Source organism: Symphodus melops (genome assembly GCF_947650265.1).
Source record: "Symphodus melops genome assembly, chromosome: 8".
NCBI lineage: Eukaryota > Metazoa > Chordata > Actinopteri > Labriformes > Labridae > Symphodus > Symphodus melops.
In genome coordinates this window covers 6871107-6888312 of record NC_136698.1, presented here as the reverse complement: position 1 = coordinate 6888312, position 17206 = coordinate 6871107, and the positions used below count along the sequence as shown (strand labels likewise).

The 17206-nt window shown below is 41.7% G+C and overlaps 1 protein-coding gene across 9 annotated transcripts in view; it reads left to right on the top strand.

Moving 5' to 3' along the window:
* Positions 1-17206, top strand: part of sgip1a (SH3GL interacting endocytic adaptor 1a) — a 65919-nt gene that overhangs the window by 27055 nt on the left and 21658 nt on the right. For all 9 annotated transcript variants that reach the window (XM_079350849.1, XM_079350848.1, XM_079350854.1 and 6 more), the window contains 5 exons: positions 13229-13292; positions 14029-14053; positions 15003-15065; positions 15534-15597; positions 16383-16561. In XM_079350849.1, the coding sequence (XP_079206975.1) occupies positions 13229-13292; positions 14029-14053; positions 15003-15065; positions 15534-15597; positions 16383-16561 (395 nt within the window). The remainder of the gene's footprint in view (positions 1-13228; positions 13293-14028; positions 14054-15002; positions 15066-15533; positions 15598-16382; positions 16562-17206) is intronic.

Genomic DNA, 17206 nt, shown 5'->3' with positions numbered 1-17206 from the left:
GAGATGAACTCGCATGAAGCAGATTAGCTACTACTGTGATTTGGATGAGAAAAATAACAGGGCAGTGTGGTTTGTCAGAATAGAACTGCAATGGATGGAACCAGCAAGCATTCTTACTCGATAATACGATCTTTCTGCATTCGGCAAATCACTTACACTTTCAAATACTTCAAGACCTTATATTGTCCTTTTGCACACCCGACAACAAATCAATCTGTCCATTCAGAAATTGAAATAACATCAACTGTAATTTAATGTGTGGCCTACCCATCAAACAGTGCGTCTCCAGAGACTCTGAAGTGCTCCGAGTTGAGTTCTCAGCCTGCATGCTCTCTGCAGAGCATTGAAGCAGTACTGACCTATGAGGAGCTGACACCCTGATGAATGGGCTTATCTCACTAACAGGACTTGTGGGAGGAGAGGCAGTTTATTAATTGAACCCAGCATTGGCACCACTTCTATGTGCACTAATAGAGTCAAGAAAATGTAGGGGACAGAGGAAGAATGATTCTGGATGCACAGAGTAGAGGGCGAGTAAAACAGGAGAAAGGATTGCTTGACACGTCTGTGGAGCTACAATGCACAGAGTTGTGTGATATTGTTTTTTCTTTGTCCATGAATAATAGCTGTTTGTCTCGATTTTTCACTTGATACGTAGCCTTAGTCATGTGTAAGCGTTCTGTAGATCGATTTAATGCAAGCAAGTAATCATACTTGGTACATTGGCACTTAATAAGGGATGTGAAGTTGAGAAGATGACCCGTATAGTACATTAGCAAGAAAAATGAGGCGCTTTCCAGGATAATATCTACAAAACACACTCCTTGAAACACACCTAATTTATAAGCCTTGGCTGCCTGACTCATTTATGCCAAAATACTACACGTAAGCATCTCTGGTTTATTTTTAACCTCTCCATCCAGCGCTAAGAGCTGTTGCTTCTTAATATTGGGAGTCAGTGTGTAAATGCTTTTTTTTAATGCTATCCAGCATAATGGCCCAGCAACAAATCCAACCTTTGTGAACCAAGGATTTAACATTTCTTAGCTGTCGAAAGGGAGTCATTGTTGCAGGGTTGTTGTGCCAGATTGCATCGTAGTACGTTGTACTGAGCTGGATGATGTTTTGTTAAGCTCAAAGGTGCATCATTTCATTGGAGTTGTGCGACACTGAATGGGAAAATATTGTAGATGAACATTCAAAAAGAATAAACAGAGCATATGCTAGTTGGTATAGCCCACTTATTGGTTTAGATTAGCCTGTTTCCGGTCTCAGCACGTTCATTTTTCACGTTTGATCTCAGGCATTGATCCCAATATCGATCCATCTGTCTGGAATCCTCAGAGTTGCTCTTGTTGGAGACCCAATGTCAACAATGCTGCTTAGAAATGTCATATCAATATCACCAAATGGGAAATAAATCGATTAGTACAAGTTTAGATTTTTGAAAGTTCAACTCAACGTTGTCTGAGTGAACTTAGTACATGACAATAAACGACAATCTGTATTTAGCCCTTTACCTCTAGTGCTGAACTTGGTGTTTCTTGCTCTCTAAATGTTTGTGTCTGTTTGTTGTCCTTTATGGAGACAGTCAAACAATCTATTGGAGTGTCACTGTTTAGCCACTAAACTTAATGGATATGAGCTCAAGTTATTGGACTACACCACTGACCTTTCATGGAGCTGCATTTTTTTCATTGAGGTTTAGATTTCATCCATAGACCACACAATGTGAGGAATAGCTCAAATTGTTTCCAACATTCTCGTACAGAAAGATGTCATTAATATAATACATCACGAAAGTGTGTAAACAGACACTAGGGGCACTGTTTGTATATGTGTAGTTTTGACTCCTTTCATCAACATTGGTTGGTCTGTTCTGTAAAATTGTAGATATGATTCATCAGTGACTCATCAAATGTGGGCCTGTGTTTGCTTCTTAAGAAATTGTAGGTGTGTGTGTGTGTGTGTGTGTGTGTGTGTGTGTGTGTGTGTGTGTGTGTGTGTGTGTGTGTGTGTGTGTGTGTGTGTGTGTGTGTGTGTGTGTGTGTGTGTGTGTGTGTGTGTGTGTGTGTGTGTGTGTGTGTGTGTGTGTGTGTGTGTGTGTGTGTGTGCGCGCGAGTGTGTGTTGAAAAACTTTTCTCACCACAGACCCTCTATCATTCCTCCGCCTCCTCATCCTCCTCATCCTCCATCTTCTGCTTAATACAAGAGAGAGTTCACACTCAGTGCAAATACAGATCTCCCCAAAAAAAATAAAAAATGACATCCTTCTTCTCAGCTCTGAATCACACTTCATTATACTCCCACGCTCTCTTTGGCCTTATGTCTCAACTGCTTTGTATCATCAGCATTTGTCATTAAACCTCAGCCATGTTGAGTCATTTAAGATTGAATGTGTATATATTTGCATATTCGCCTCTCCACAATCTTAGAAAACACATTTTTGAATCAAGGCAGCTGTCCAGCATGAAATGATAGTTTTGAAGTGTCAACTGGAGCAGGAAAAAAAACAAAAAACGTTTTATATGAAGCAGTATTTCAGTGATATATTTTCATGGTTGTTACAACAGCTTGTCTAAAAGCAACATCAAGCTACTTTCAGGGCTGTTGACTCACAGTGTCAACCCTGGCCAAGCAGTCAATGAATTGATAATAGAGCTGCAGCTATCGAATATTTTAGTAATCGAGTATTCTATCAAATATCCTGTCGATTAATCGAGTAATCGAATAAATCATACTTTTGCCGACCGTTTGACCGGATCACGTGTTCCCGACTGGGTCGTATGGATCACGGATCAACTGTGTGCTGACTAAAAGTTAAAAGGGGCACGCCGCGCACGCGTGTGTGTGCGTGTTAGCGCTGAGAGAGGAGCAGGGAGCTGCAGCTGCATTAGACGTGTTTTATACTCATACCAAAGTTTTGATGACGAAAAAAAAACAAAAAAAACTTAACGAAGCCTCGAGGCAGCTAAAATTCCTCTATGAATTTTTGTAATCGAATTATTCGAGTTATTCGAGGAATCGTTTCAGCTCTAATTGATAAAGAATGAAATCATGATATTTTGGGTCACTGATTTCTACCACACTGGTATCAATCTACCAATCAGAGAGTTCCATCTCATAGCAGCTCTGCTGGGCTACTTTGGGTACGACATACTTGGTCCTAGGCCAAGTCTTTTCAGTGTGTTGCAGTGAAATCAGGACATTGATCACATTACTAAACATGCTTAAAAGGTGCTGTCTGTAAGAGCTACTCAATATGCTCACATCATAATCCTGCATTATGTTTTAACCCATAACATAAACCAAAGTAATGTTGTCTTTGACAATGACTTATCAAATGAATATTTAGAAAAATATATGTCTAGGTACAATCTGCTACAATCTGGGTACCTACCCAGCAATCCATCAGCAGTTCTGTCCTTTGACGGTTACATTTGGCAATCACCTCCAGAGACAGTAAGTGAGGCTTCTGTATTTTGTGCTTGGATCTGTTAAACACTAATTGGTGATGCGTGATTGTCAAATTGTGCACATTAACCTCAACTGCGTATTGAAGCCCCTGTTGCCGACATGTAGACGATATTTCAGAGCCCTGGCTCCAGAAATGGTCATTGATGGAGTTCAGAGGTTGGTCAGTTAGAAGTGAGACAGCCAGCAGCTGTGGTTGGACGACAGCAAAGCTGTTAGCTGACATCAATAGCACCAGACACTGATCATATTTTAAAGGATTTTCTATATGTTTTACAATATTTTGTGTTGTCCGTATTTCTTATTGTTTCACTGATGCCAAGTTTCTAAAAGAATTAAATCAATGGAATACAAATGATAGTCTGAGAAATCTTCAGGCATTTTACATTTTATTATTTTAAATAGGGAGGAGCCCGCCGATGAGATTTCATCTAACATAGTAACCGTAACCAAGGGAACCGGGCTTGACAAAGGGTCAATTATGGGAAGCATTGATCACTTGTCAGTAAACACGGGTCACATGTCAATCAACAAACATTGACCATGTTGTAAAGTTTGCTCAATTTCAGCATTTTAATTTGTACAGAAAATATATAAACTAGTCAATGCAAAAGGAACTTCATCTTAAAAATGTGTTTTTTTGTTTGCCAATTCAAAATAGTGTCATCAATATTACAATGCAGAGTCATTTGTACATGGTAACTTAAGATGAACAACAGGCACATTTGAAAAGCTGTCATGCTGGTGAAAGACAGAGTTCAACAGTGACTATGAATCAGGGGAAGAAATCTGACCGATGGCTTTACTTCTCCGCAGCCTCTTCAATGACTGCTCCTCTAGCAGAGCTGAATGTTTAAGATCACTCCACAGCTAAGTCAATGTGCCATTTAATTGTGGCTATAAAATGCCGCTTGCATACAAAGGAAAGAGAAGAGGATCTTTTTCTGGCCTACTTCATCTCTCTCTGCGGTAACTGGATTCAGCTGGACGCCTGAAGAGGGATTTCTCTGTACTGTTAGATTAAAGCAGACAGACACGGAGGCATCATCTCAACTTTTTGTCCTTTCCCCTTGGTGGTGTCTCTGGTTATCTTTTTAAAAAGAAGGACGAGACTGACTTAGCTTGGGACTCATCTCCTAAGGGGGGTTTGAGGCCTAGCAGTCTTGCACATCCATCCATTTTTTGGAGAGCTTTGCTTAGGGCAAGCGTTTGCTGTCGATGTGTAACAAGCTTACCTCACAGGAAACCCTAGAACCATGCAGGGCCCACATTTGCACATGCATATATATTAGAATTTGCATAGATTTTTACAATACGCCGGTATGTCACACTTGAATCTATTGCACTGGTGAATACAGGACAGACCAGTTGGAGCTGCCTCCTCAGAATGAGCAATATTAGTGTGGACCGTTAGCGTACTAGCGTACTAGCTTGCTTGCTTTCTCTCCCTCCCCTCATGTAATACACACATGCATTTGGGCAGTTGTGCGTTCAATAGCAGAGGCAGCTGTCGGACGACGAAGTCTCCCCTTACTGTACTGTATACGTGAAGAATCAATAAATCCATTTCCAGCCCTGACTAGAAGCAACAGGCCTTGATATGAGCCAGCAGCTAGAGGCAGAGAGGCCACCGTGTTCCATATTTGCCCATCTGATCTCTGAATGTCGTGTGTCAATAAGCAGACAGGCTGGGTTGAAAATATATCTTCTCCCAGTGTCTTTGTGTTGAAAATCTATGCTAAAAGCCACTTTGTTGGCTCTGAGCAGGGTCATTCGCCACACAGTCCTTGGTGGATGCTATTTGGAGCCTGGGGAGGGGAACCACGAGTGCTGGCTGTTTAAAGAGAGACAAAAGAGAGGGAGGGTGAAGGGACGCACACTGATGGTTTGGAAGACATGATGGACAGACGTATGCTCAGATTGATAATGTAAGAAAGATAATATAAGTTTGTTGGGAACAATGATGAAATAAAACAGTGATATTGGATGATTCTTCTCAATTACACAAAACACTTGAAGGTTTTTTTCAAACAGTTTGACTTTTATTTGAACCCACAGCCGCTGCACATGTATTATAGCCTCTGTACATTGGGCATGCGACCTAGCCATTGGGCTTTTGGCTCCCCTGTCTATCTTTTTCATGACAAATATTTATACATGGCTTGTTCTGACGCAAGCAGTTGAAATTACAAGCTCACTTTATTTTTTTTTATTTTCCAAATGAAAATCAAAAAATTAAGTAATCTCTAAACGAAAACATGAACATATTTAACAAGTAACATATTTGGAGACCTTTCCCTGAGTGATTTAATCCATGGAACATCAAATGTATTTATTTCCAATTTAACGGTTACTATATCATCGTTAAAAACCAACATTTAAGAATGTTAGCTTTGGCTAGCTCTGCTTTGTCTCTTTTAACCATTTTCAGTTGTGGGATTAATATTTGATCCACTTATACAAATTCATTTTCAATTCAAGCCCACATATGTTCCTTGAAAGCTTATTCTTAATTTTTTTTTCTTCTAAAATTGAGGAGCAGTCATCAACGTGATAAGTAAATCCACCAGTCCATGTGTTGACAGTATATCAGCAGCAGAGCACAGATGGATGCATCATCACAGTGTTGGCATTCTGAACCATCTTTTGTGTGTCTCTGCACAAACCGCCGGCATGCTGCTGTGCAGTTTCTGGCCCTGACCCACTTCTAGTGGAGTTGGGTGACGTCACTTAGCGAAACATCTTCCTTTTTTTTTTCTCTCTCTCTCTCTCACAAAGGGTGCATCCATGCAGCAAACACACACGATCCGTACTGTTCGTAATGTGTGTGTACATTGTTACTGCAAGTGTTGAAGTTGCTTGCTCACAGTGCAGCCACCTGGACTGTACAGTCGAGGGCTAATTTTAGCACAAACGCAAACTGACACCCTCTCTTTGTCTTTCCTCTGCCACACCGACACAGCTTTTTTTCTCTTAAGCTCACACTGACGCTGAAGTCGATGGCTGTTGGTGGCCTTATCTGGAGGTTTGTCTCATGCCCCTCTCTGGTTTTGCTGATAGATATTAAGACAGACAGTTACTTTCCTATTGGCCTATTGTTTCAGATTCCTTCGACACCTTTTGAATGTTGGCCAGAATCCAAAAGTGGAGAAGTGGGAACTTAGGAAAATCTACTTCCTGTTCCAGTATACTAAGACCACATGGTAAAGCCAACAGACTGTAGAAGATTTAAGCCTTTAAGAGTTTAGGTCAGGCCCTTTCAGTCATGTTACCACAGACCAAGCTGTGTTCACAGGGGCACAGACAATTTAACCCCCCCCCCCCCGCTTAACATCCCTCCAGCTGATGCTTAGTTTTACTGGAGGTGATGTGACGTTTTGATTGAACCCCTGCCTGACAGTTTGTCTACCGTTGGCTTCCAGAGGCAGCTTGAAACTCGATAACACGACCCGTACACTACCTCTGCCTCGATGAGCTGTTGAGTCTCCACTCTCCTTTCATAAAACAACACGAAGAATGATATCATCTGCTGTTGAGCGGGTGCTGTTCCACTAGGGTAGACACGTTACACACTGCGTTGTGGAGAAGGTGGCCTCCTATGACAGGGCTTCATTTACAGTCGATTGGCGAGATAAGATTCATTCTAACATGTTGACGTTTGTCCACGGAGGTTTCTTGCATTTGTGTTGGAATAAATGTTAACACTGTGAAGGTCTTTTCACACGTGCATCACTGGAAATTTGATTGAAAAAAATTCCTGAATTTTTCCAAATTTGCCCCTGGCAGGGTAAGGAGGGAGGACATGCCATAAAAAAAGATGTTGCAGTCGCAATGTTGACAAAATATCAACAGAGGTCAGAGGTGGTGGATGAGGCAAAGCCTGACCATACAACAACAGATTTAGCTCTGAGATGAAAGCGTTTAATAACATGTTTTGTTTTTTTTAAATCAGGGTAAAGTCAGGCTGAGGAAGCCGTTTGTGTTCCCACATGCAACTTTCCCCGAAAATGACAGTTCAGTTAAAAATCAAAAATCAAAATCTGTGAGCAATAGATTGGACTTGAACTCTTCGACCGGTCAAAGTGTTTGTGACTGTGAGAACTGTCGACATAAGAGTTGCTTGAATAACTTGAGTGGTCTCTACATAGATGATATCTTTGACAGTCACTGCGTCTTGTTCAAGGTTGATTTATGAGAGGCAGTGCAGCTTTGTTTTGTTTTTTTATTCTGAATGATTACATCTGTCTACAGTCTCCTGTGATCTACGTTTTTATAGACGATACACTCTTCAGTGTAGAGACTCCTGATCATATTTTTAGCTCCATGAAGGTCTGCTATCACAGCACATGCCTTAAAATGGAGGCTGCACTCGCATAGTTGCACATGTCTCTGCATGTTAATGGAGAATTGTTGTGCCTTAGCATCATGTTTGCATTGCTCTGTCATTGTTAGTGCTCCTCACCTGCGTCCTCCTCCTGCCTCTCAGGAGGAAGGATGAGTCACACTCATCGAAAAAGAGCGTTTTTGAAGCTCACGAGTGCAACATGCCCGTCGGCCTCTCTGCCTTGTCTTCTACATCTCAGTCTGCCTGCATGCCTGTCTGCCTCCTCTTTTACCTACTCATTCCTGAAGCCTTTCTGTCTGCTTGTTTTTTTCCTTTCTCTCATCATGTTTATGTTCCTGCCAGCCTTCGCTCTGTTCTCCTAATTACTCGACTGCTAACCTGCCTGCCTGCCTGTCAGCGGCTCCACATGCGTCTCCGCTTGCTTTAGACACCAGCTTCTCTTAAGACCAAAACAACTTCACGCACTCCTTAATATAAACACTAACCTGAATCCTCCTCTGCTTTTACACAGAATTATCATTCTTTTAGGCACTAAAACTGTTTCTTTTTTTTCTTTTTTTATTAATCTTTATTAATTAAGGTACATGCAGGCTCCAGAAGATGTTTGATTGTTTTCCTTCAAAATTAATGTTTAAAAGCCATAAACATCCTCAATTTGACCCCAAATCAGACATCAGTCCTGCTTGTAGGACTCAATGGTGTGTTATTGTCCTTTCTGCTTACTATGCACAGCAGCACAGGTCTCTCATCCAGAGTCTGGAGTGGCCTGGCCTGGTGCGCTCTGCTGTGGCTGCCAGTACAAGCTGTGTGTGTGTGTGTGTGTGTGTGTGTGTGTGTGTGTGTGTGTGTGTGTGTGTGTGTGTGTGTGTGTGTGTGTGTGTGTGTGTGTGTGTGTGTGTGTGTGTGTGTGTGTGTGTGTGTGTGTGTGTGTGTGTGTGTGTGTGTGTGTGTGTGTGTGTGTGTGTGTGTGTGTGTGTGTGTGTGTGTGTGTGTGTGTGTGTGTGTGTGTGTGTGTGTGTGTGTGTGTGTGTGTGTGTGTGTGTGTGTGTGTGTGTGTGTGTGTGTGTGTGTGTGTGTGTGCGGCCTCTTCATCTCTTCCCTCGTTGGAGCAGCTTGTTAAACAGTGTCTGTGCCGCCAGCAGAGCTCGACTTCAAAGTGTTAAATGTTACATACATTGCCATGTGCAGCTGTGTGTGATTTACATGTGCATATATGCATGTGTGTGTTTTCAGAGCACGGTGTTCTTTTGGGTTTATTTCTCTGACTATGGCTAATTAATCTATAAGATGGCAGACCACAGAAAAACAACGAATAATGTCAATCGGTGCTGTCCAAGAAGAATATAGATAAATGGGAATGATGCTGCAGAAAATGAAACTGAGCAGCTGAGCTGTGACTTCAACATGTGAATACTAATGAAATACAGCATCTGTCTGTTTTCACCCTGAAAATGCTCGGGTGAAAATATGCATTCTGACAGTCGGAGCTCAGAATGAGCTGATGTGTTTGTGCACTCAGTTTGATAATGGGACACGGATGTAATTGCAGTGTTTGTAGATGTTTGTGTGTTGAAGGCAGCTTTAGTGCTGACCTCGTCGTGTAGGGTGGACCTCACAGGCCTATTATCATAAGAACGCTCTACATGCTGCTTAGGGTGGTGTTTCCTGTGCACTTCATGAGACTCTCTCTAATGTTAACTTACACTTCTTCAACATGGTCCCAAGCCAATAATCACTACTTTTAAAATAGTTCCTCTGCAGTGAACTCCCTTTCTACAGGAGAAAGGAGCTGTTCTTTTCTTAAGCTTTAAACTGTGTGACTCTGCTCGCTGTGCTGCTGCTCTGTAGGTGACATGTCGTACCTCTCAGGCTTGGCAGCGTCCTGTCCTGTTTGGCTTCCTGTTCTTTGTTTTTTTTTTCCTGGAATGACATAACTGTGTCTTCGGAAGAGGCCGCTAATTACGTTAGCACTTGTACTAGCATCCCTCTGAACGGAAGTCATTAAGTCATTTCACTGTGTGTACCACAGGCTCTGTTATTTCGCTCTCTGTCAATTAAACCCTGCCACATACGGATGTTTCCTGTCACATCACCGGGCCCTGCTGTACTCTCCAACTTTGAGTAGTTATCAAATGATGCTGGTCGCCAAGTGTGAGTTTTCTTATCAGTGTTAAATTGATTTATTCAACCTCAGTATGAAAGAATAAGTTTTACATAATTTAGCTTTTTACTGTAGAATTAGTAATCATAGTGGCTTTTATTTCCATCTCTTGTAGCTAACAAACAAACCCTAACAATATACAGGACTACATCAGAGTAATCTATAATGCAAGGAGACAGATACTATATGTATTATAATACTGCAGATGATGGAGCATGAATACATCAGATAAATGAAACAAATAGAAATCAGCAGTGAAGGAAATCGTCATTTCAATGAAACTTCAAATGCAGATTCAAATCTCACCTGATGCAGGTGTTGTGCAGTCAGCCCACAGCTGTACACCACGCTACATACTAACCACACCAAGTCTTTTTTTTTTTTTTTACGAGCTCCCTTGTTAACCTGTCACCTCCTGCTTGAGGGCAAGGCTTGACTTAGAGAGGGAAGAGAGGGAAACAGACGTCAGCAAAGATATTGAGGATACGTACAGCAGGGATGCATCTGAGCCGTCACAAACAGGTTGTGACATTAAAAGGACTTGTAGCATGGAACATGGCTACAGCTTAGATAAGATCAGAATAACTTAAAGCCTGAAACAGAGACATTTGAGCAACAGTTGGGAGAATGGACTGAATAGCGTGCCAGCAAATAACCTGTCGAAGCTGTAAATCAAGTGTTGAAGTTTGGTTTGTAGAACAGCTGCTATAAAGCTTTCCACAGACACATGGAGTAGTACCATAAATAATGGTGGGAGGGGGGGTGGGGGGGTCCAGGATTTAAATCTCCCCCCTGCACAATCCTCACCAAGAGGGGATACGTGTGTAAACCCACAGAATGAAAGAAGCTGATCAACAGAAGTTGATTTGTCACTGCTTTTGGGAGAAAAGAGTCAAACTTGATCTCAGTTACAGGAAGTGAGTTACAGAATGACAAAACAACACGTACTCACAAGCACCCACGCAAACACTCGGATGGTTTCAGCTTGCTCCCCTACTGCATTGTAGTTCTTTATAGCATACTTAAAGTCATTTATGTTGAGACATGCCCGCTTTTATTGTAACCTGTTGGAAAAGTGCTGCTTTTTTATCATCAAATCAGCAACGTATCAATAATGTACAGTTATCATGATCGTTAACCCAGCAGCGGTTTAACTAGCCGACTAGCCACGTTAGCCTGCTTGTATTAAGCTTGCGGCTATTGCTAATAATGAAGCGACCCATGTTAATATATATATATATATATATATATATATATATATATGACCTTAGCAGACCACAGGAAGTTTTTCACAGTTCTTAACTGTTGGAGCTTTGCCCCTTTTTTTTGATTCTGCACCACAGAACTATTCAAGTTCCTCGGAGCCTGTTTAGAGGAACCTTCTGTAGCTCCTGCTGCGGAGTAAATTCTACAGCGGTGTGAATACAGACAGAATAAAGTTCTCATGGAACTCCCTTTGGACAGTTCCTCTGCAAAAAATCCCCAGAACAGGGGGCGCTGGTGGTGCAGTGGTTAGTGCGCGCGTCCCCACGTAGAGGATGATTATTACCAGAATCTTATGAAGTGTCAGAAGTTATGACTTGTTTTTTATTCATGAAGGAAGTCACTGTTGGTGAATTTAAGTAGCTCAATGCACGTCTAGAACAGAGTCACGAGACCGTGTGTGTGTGTGTGTGTGTGTGTGTGTGTGTGTGTGTGTGTGTGTGTGTGTGTGTGTGTGTGTGTGTGTGTGTGTGTGTGTGTGTGTGTGTGTGTGTGTGTGTGTGTGTGTGTGTGTGTGTGTGTGTGTGTGTGTGTGTGTGTGTGTGTGTGTGTGTGTGTTAGAAAGAGGTAGCATCAGGTTCCTGCTCTGAGGCTCAGTGTGCATGTGTTATAAGGAAGACTATGAGATGATGTGATGAGTTCACAGCTAGACAAAGACGAGGAATAATGAGAGTCGAGGAACTACCAAAAAACAGAAATGGAGGGGGACCACTGGGCTTTCCTCTGGGGTAAGATAAAGAGAAGAGCATTTGCGATCTGATAGCTTGGCATAAAAGAGCAGGAATATCTTCAAAATGACTTAATTTATATCAGAGAGAGAATTAATTATGCAAGGACTGTGAATAAAAATCAAAGGGAAGGGAAGGGAAACATGATTTGATTTGATAGTTATGTTTCCAACATGGAGAAATGAGACACATCTCTCTCTATGTGTGAATGGGAGGAAACACTTCTGAGTCAGTGAACTTTAAGACAAACTGACAGCAATATAGTGTGAGGTTCCGGTTTAATACCTATTTTATTTACTTTTAACATTTGTTTTCATTTGACGTCGTCTATCACTTCAGTTGATAGCACAGCAGTAACCTGAGCACGACTTGTTACCTGTAACGATCACGGAAAAACAATCTGCAAATCTCTGCTGAGCTGAAGAGTTCTTCTTTAGTTTGTTTCCATTTAAATCTAAGTGCAAAACGATGTATTATAACTCTTATCACGTCCTACTTCTCTCTTACTTTGCTTTTTGCACCAGACTGGGCTTCAGTTTGCAAACAGTTTATCTTCACTGGAGAGAGTACAGAGTTTTATTCTCAAGGCTGAAGAAAAAGACTCTCTTCTTCTTCTTTTTTTTTTTTTTTTTTTTAGACATTCACCTTTAGTGTTGTCGGCCTGTGAGCAGCTCTGTTACCTCAGCCATGTGTATCTGGTGTCCTGGCTAAAGCTATACAACCAGTATAAACCAAAGTTTGTACTGGAAATGAGGTGCGGCCAGTCTTTTCGAGTCACTCAGATAAGATTTTAATTAAAGGATTCAAACAGGCGATTCACAACATGAGAACTCTCAGACTTTATTAAGCGTTATAAATCCACCTCTCGTTATCAGCTGTGTGGCCTGCAGTAGGATCCTCTGTGCTTTACGGCTGTCTAAGCTATTCTTGTTCAATTCTTAGCACATTGATTTTTTTTTTTACTCTGCTAATGAATTCTCCATTCCTCGATATTGCCTTGAGGATTGCAAGGCTGTCTGTCTGTGTGCAATGACCGTGAACACATTTTGATCTCTGTGAGGAGGTGTTTGCCTTCCCAGTGACGCAGCCACTCACTCAATAATACATAAAAAAACCCCCACTGCCTTTAATCTCCTAGATGATGGATGTTGGGACAGCTGACCCCACATACCCTTTAACCCACCCACAAACACTCTGCCTCTGGTGTCTCATCAAACGATATCTTACCTGTCTCCTCTTCTGTCTTTTTCTCCTCAGGATTGAAAAAACGTACCAGGAAGGCCTTTGGGATACGGAAGAAAGAGAAGGACAATGACTCCACGTAAGTTGGGACTCTCCTCCCTGACGTGCCGTGTTATCCAATCACAGGGCAAATTGAGTGTTCAACAGCTGAAACTATTTACAATGATGCTTCGCGGTCGACCAGAGTCTTGGCTAAAACCTCTGAATTGGAGGAATTAATTATAAGAAGAACATTTTGTATACAGCAGCAGGTTGTGCAGACACTTTACAACAGAGTAACAGGATTGGAATGAGTGAGAACAAGTGCAGGATTAGTGTTGTCTTTTCAAATGGATACTTGACTCCTATTTTCATTAACCAAGCATGGGTGTCATTTATCATTCCTATCCATCCCGTTATGATGGATCTAAAAAATCCAGATCATATCCAGATATCCAGTGTTTTTGAAATTGTTGCAAAACGTGGCTAACAATTTAAAATGTTGTATTGCGCAAATACATCAGGATCAAAATAAGACTGAAAAATGCAAATAGATCCCTCGTGAATTTTTAAAGCATGCTACATTTTCACAGTTGTTTATCCAGTCTGCGACGCTGACGTCTGGGAGCTTGTGATTTCTGAGTCAATAAGTGTGTGTGTGTGTGTGTGTGTGTGTGGGTGTGTGTGTGTGTATGTGTGTGTGAAAGTGTTTTCCTTAAATGCCTCCTATTTGCTCGACTAATGAGGAAATCACTTGATTTTCAAAGTGAGGAATCTCACATGTGAAGTGACTTTCATGCTCTCATTTCTCTCTCTTCTTCTTTAAATCCTCACAGCGGTTCCCCAGACAGAGACGGGGGTGTAAGTAAAATTTTTATTTCAAATGCATCTGCCTTTTGTAAATGACTGTTCACTCTACATATGTGTGAGCGGAGGAGATCAGGTTCTGTGGATATTTTATATATCATGTATTTTCTTTTTGTCCCTTTTCTAACTTGCCAGGAACCCCAAGAGGTCGAATCGGTACTGAACTGTAGTCTCTCCCCCGTGTGGTAGATTTACCTCTAGAGTAGTTATTCTTGATCTGGTAGACATCAGAGTAGCTCCACAGACTCGTTAGTGTTGCTGTTTCAGCTTTCTTTACTGAGGAGGCTTCTGTTCAAAGACGAGAGGGGAAAAAATCCTTCAGGAATACTTGGACTTTCTATAGACTTTCTATGGAGTATGCTATAAAGTTGGACTTTGTATGATGTTATATTACTTCAATAGTTTAAAAAATGTTAAAAAAAAAATTAATAGAATAACGAAGAAAATAAGAAAAGAGGGGGACGGTGGCCTAGTGGTTAGTTTGCCCACCCTTTGTGCTGGGCACAAAGCTGACGGACAGGTTCAAATCCGACCTGTGACTCCTGCGCGCAGCCGCATGTCACTCCCCACTCTCTCTCTATCAGCTGACTATTTCTTCACATGCTCGAAAATGAAATGATGACGTTCAACTTTAGACAGTTTCTAAAACTTCCAAAGAACAGATGAACTTACACACACAATGTGAGAGTCAGCATGAACAGGCGTGTCAAGTGTCTGTCACAGCAGTGAACCAGTGGAGTCGTTTTGATGAAGTTTAAAATGTTTTTAAAAAACATTCAAAAAATGTGTTTAAAACAATAAAAGCCAAGATTTCTATCAGAGCATCAGGTGTGCTGTAGTAACAGTGCACAGTAGCAAACCTAGAAACACGTCACGTGTTAGAGCAGAACACGTCCTCCTGCCTCTGTTTGACGGGACTTTAATCAAACGGTGTCTCCTCTAGGCTCAGAAGAAGACCAACGGGGCCCCCAACGGCTTCTATGAAGACATCGACTGGGAGAGATATGTACGTTCTAAAAGTGATACAGTAGGATCATTATCTTGTTCTGATTGGATCAGTGTCTCAGCCCGATGTGCAATCAACTCTGTTTTCATTGAATTTTAATGAGGCCATAGTATTGATCCCTGTTGCTGTCCAATCAATTTGCTGACACATTTGTGAACGAAGCATGTTGAAAGTTGTAACAGATTGTAAAACAGGATGATGGGTTTCTCTTTCCGATGTGCAACATTATTTTGCTTGAATATTAGATACGGATAATTTCCTTTTGTCATGAAGCATTTGGTCAGGAATCGTAAAGCAGGGAACTCATCGTTTTACTATGACTGGAAGTCTCCCAATAATGAATTTGTCTGATTATATCAGTGAAAACTTTAACTGTAGTTCAATTAACCCGCAGTACTCTCAGCACTAACTGCTGTGTCTTGCAGATAACATTCACAGAGATGAATACTGAGTCACTGTGTGTTACAGAATTCCCCCGAGGTGGATGATGAGGGCTACAGCATCAGACCAGAGGAGGAGTCAGAAGAGGGAGATATCCTCAGCACTGTTTCTCTTTTGCCTTACCTTTCTCTGCCATCGATTCCATACTCAGTACAGGATTAGTTCAACTGCGTGGTGGATATAAATAATCAATTATCATCATGTTTTACACGGAGATTCACACAAATAGGCGTGACATACAACGTGTGTGTAGTGCGTCAGTGAAGTGTCAAAACATCCAATTAGTAAAGATCTAAATAGAGTTAATAAGACACTGCACATAACACGGCTACAGAAGAATGAGTCATTAATGTCCCGGTCCTGAGAAAGAAGCCACATTACTTCTGTGTTCAGCAGGCTGTCTCCTCTTTCTCAGCGGTGGGGATCCTCAGTTTACTTTTAAAGGGTGCTTCTTATTTTCATGATGAAACTCAAAGTCATCACTTTTCTATAACTTCCCCAATGGGTCGCTCTTTAATCGTACAGGAAGCCATGCTCCAAATGTAATTCTAAATGTAGCCACCTTTTAAATGAATGAAAGGGTACTTTTTTTTTAGGTTTCACTTAGCATCTCATTCCTCTCTTTTTTCCCCTCTTCAACATTTATGTGGGGCGGGGGAGTGTTTTAAGGACAGTGAGACACTAAACAATGAGATGGTTTAAATCACAACAATGGACCATGTTCATGAGGAAGAAGGATATACATGATTTTGAGAATTTGCAACTGCTTGTTTAACCTGGGATGAAGTTCCCTAACACATCGCCTCGCTAAGTAAGGAGTTAAGTCAAATGTTAACTTTTGGAGGGGAGCTTTTGTGTTCCTTGACACCTGACCACTGCCCGTCGCCAAAAAGACCCACTTCTTTTCCTCCGATGAGTCCGAAGAAGAGGAGGACCACAGGAAAAAATTCAAAATCAAGATCAAGCCACTGCCGGCTGATCAGGTCGTGTCGGTGCCCTCGGTTGATGAACTCAAAGCCTCAATAGGCAACATAGCCCTGTCCCCGTCTCCTATGGTGAGTGAGCTTTCCATTAAGACACAGCCGGGTGTTTATGTTTACTAAAAATAATAACTGCATCTTCTTCTTCCCATGACTCCACTCCTAACATTTAGTTAGGTGTTTTAAGATGTGCATGTGTGTGTTTTATGTGCCTTGCTTCAGAGCTGCCATCGCTCTCTTGACTATGTTCTGCTGCTTTATCTGTTGTGTGTTTTTCACTTTTAATGTAAGCTTCAAAAGAGTCGCTGCTGACGTTTCCTACGTGAGAACAGTACAAGCTGCACGATGTCACGTCTGTAGTTTGATTCCCAAGACTGAAGCCAGTGAGGGCAGCTGATTTTCATCGTATTTTGAAGTCCAAATAGTTAATTTGTGAAACTTGTCCACAGCTGTCAGCAGTGACCTCAGTGCTTTCCGGTTTCACCCAGTGACGTTTAACACAGAACAGATGCCCCCCCCCTTTTAAACAGCAGGATGTGAAGCTCTCGCCCAAGTCCCCCCATAGGTCAACCGGTAATAAGCAGTGAGTGACACTCCACAACAGGCTTTGGTCTTCCCCTGCCTTTACCCACAATCCCTCTGCTCTTCTGGGAGGACAGTTAGCTTGGGTGTCCATCTTGAATAATTCAGATAGGAAAGTGGGCACATTGAACCTTTGAG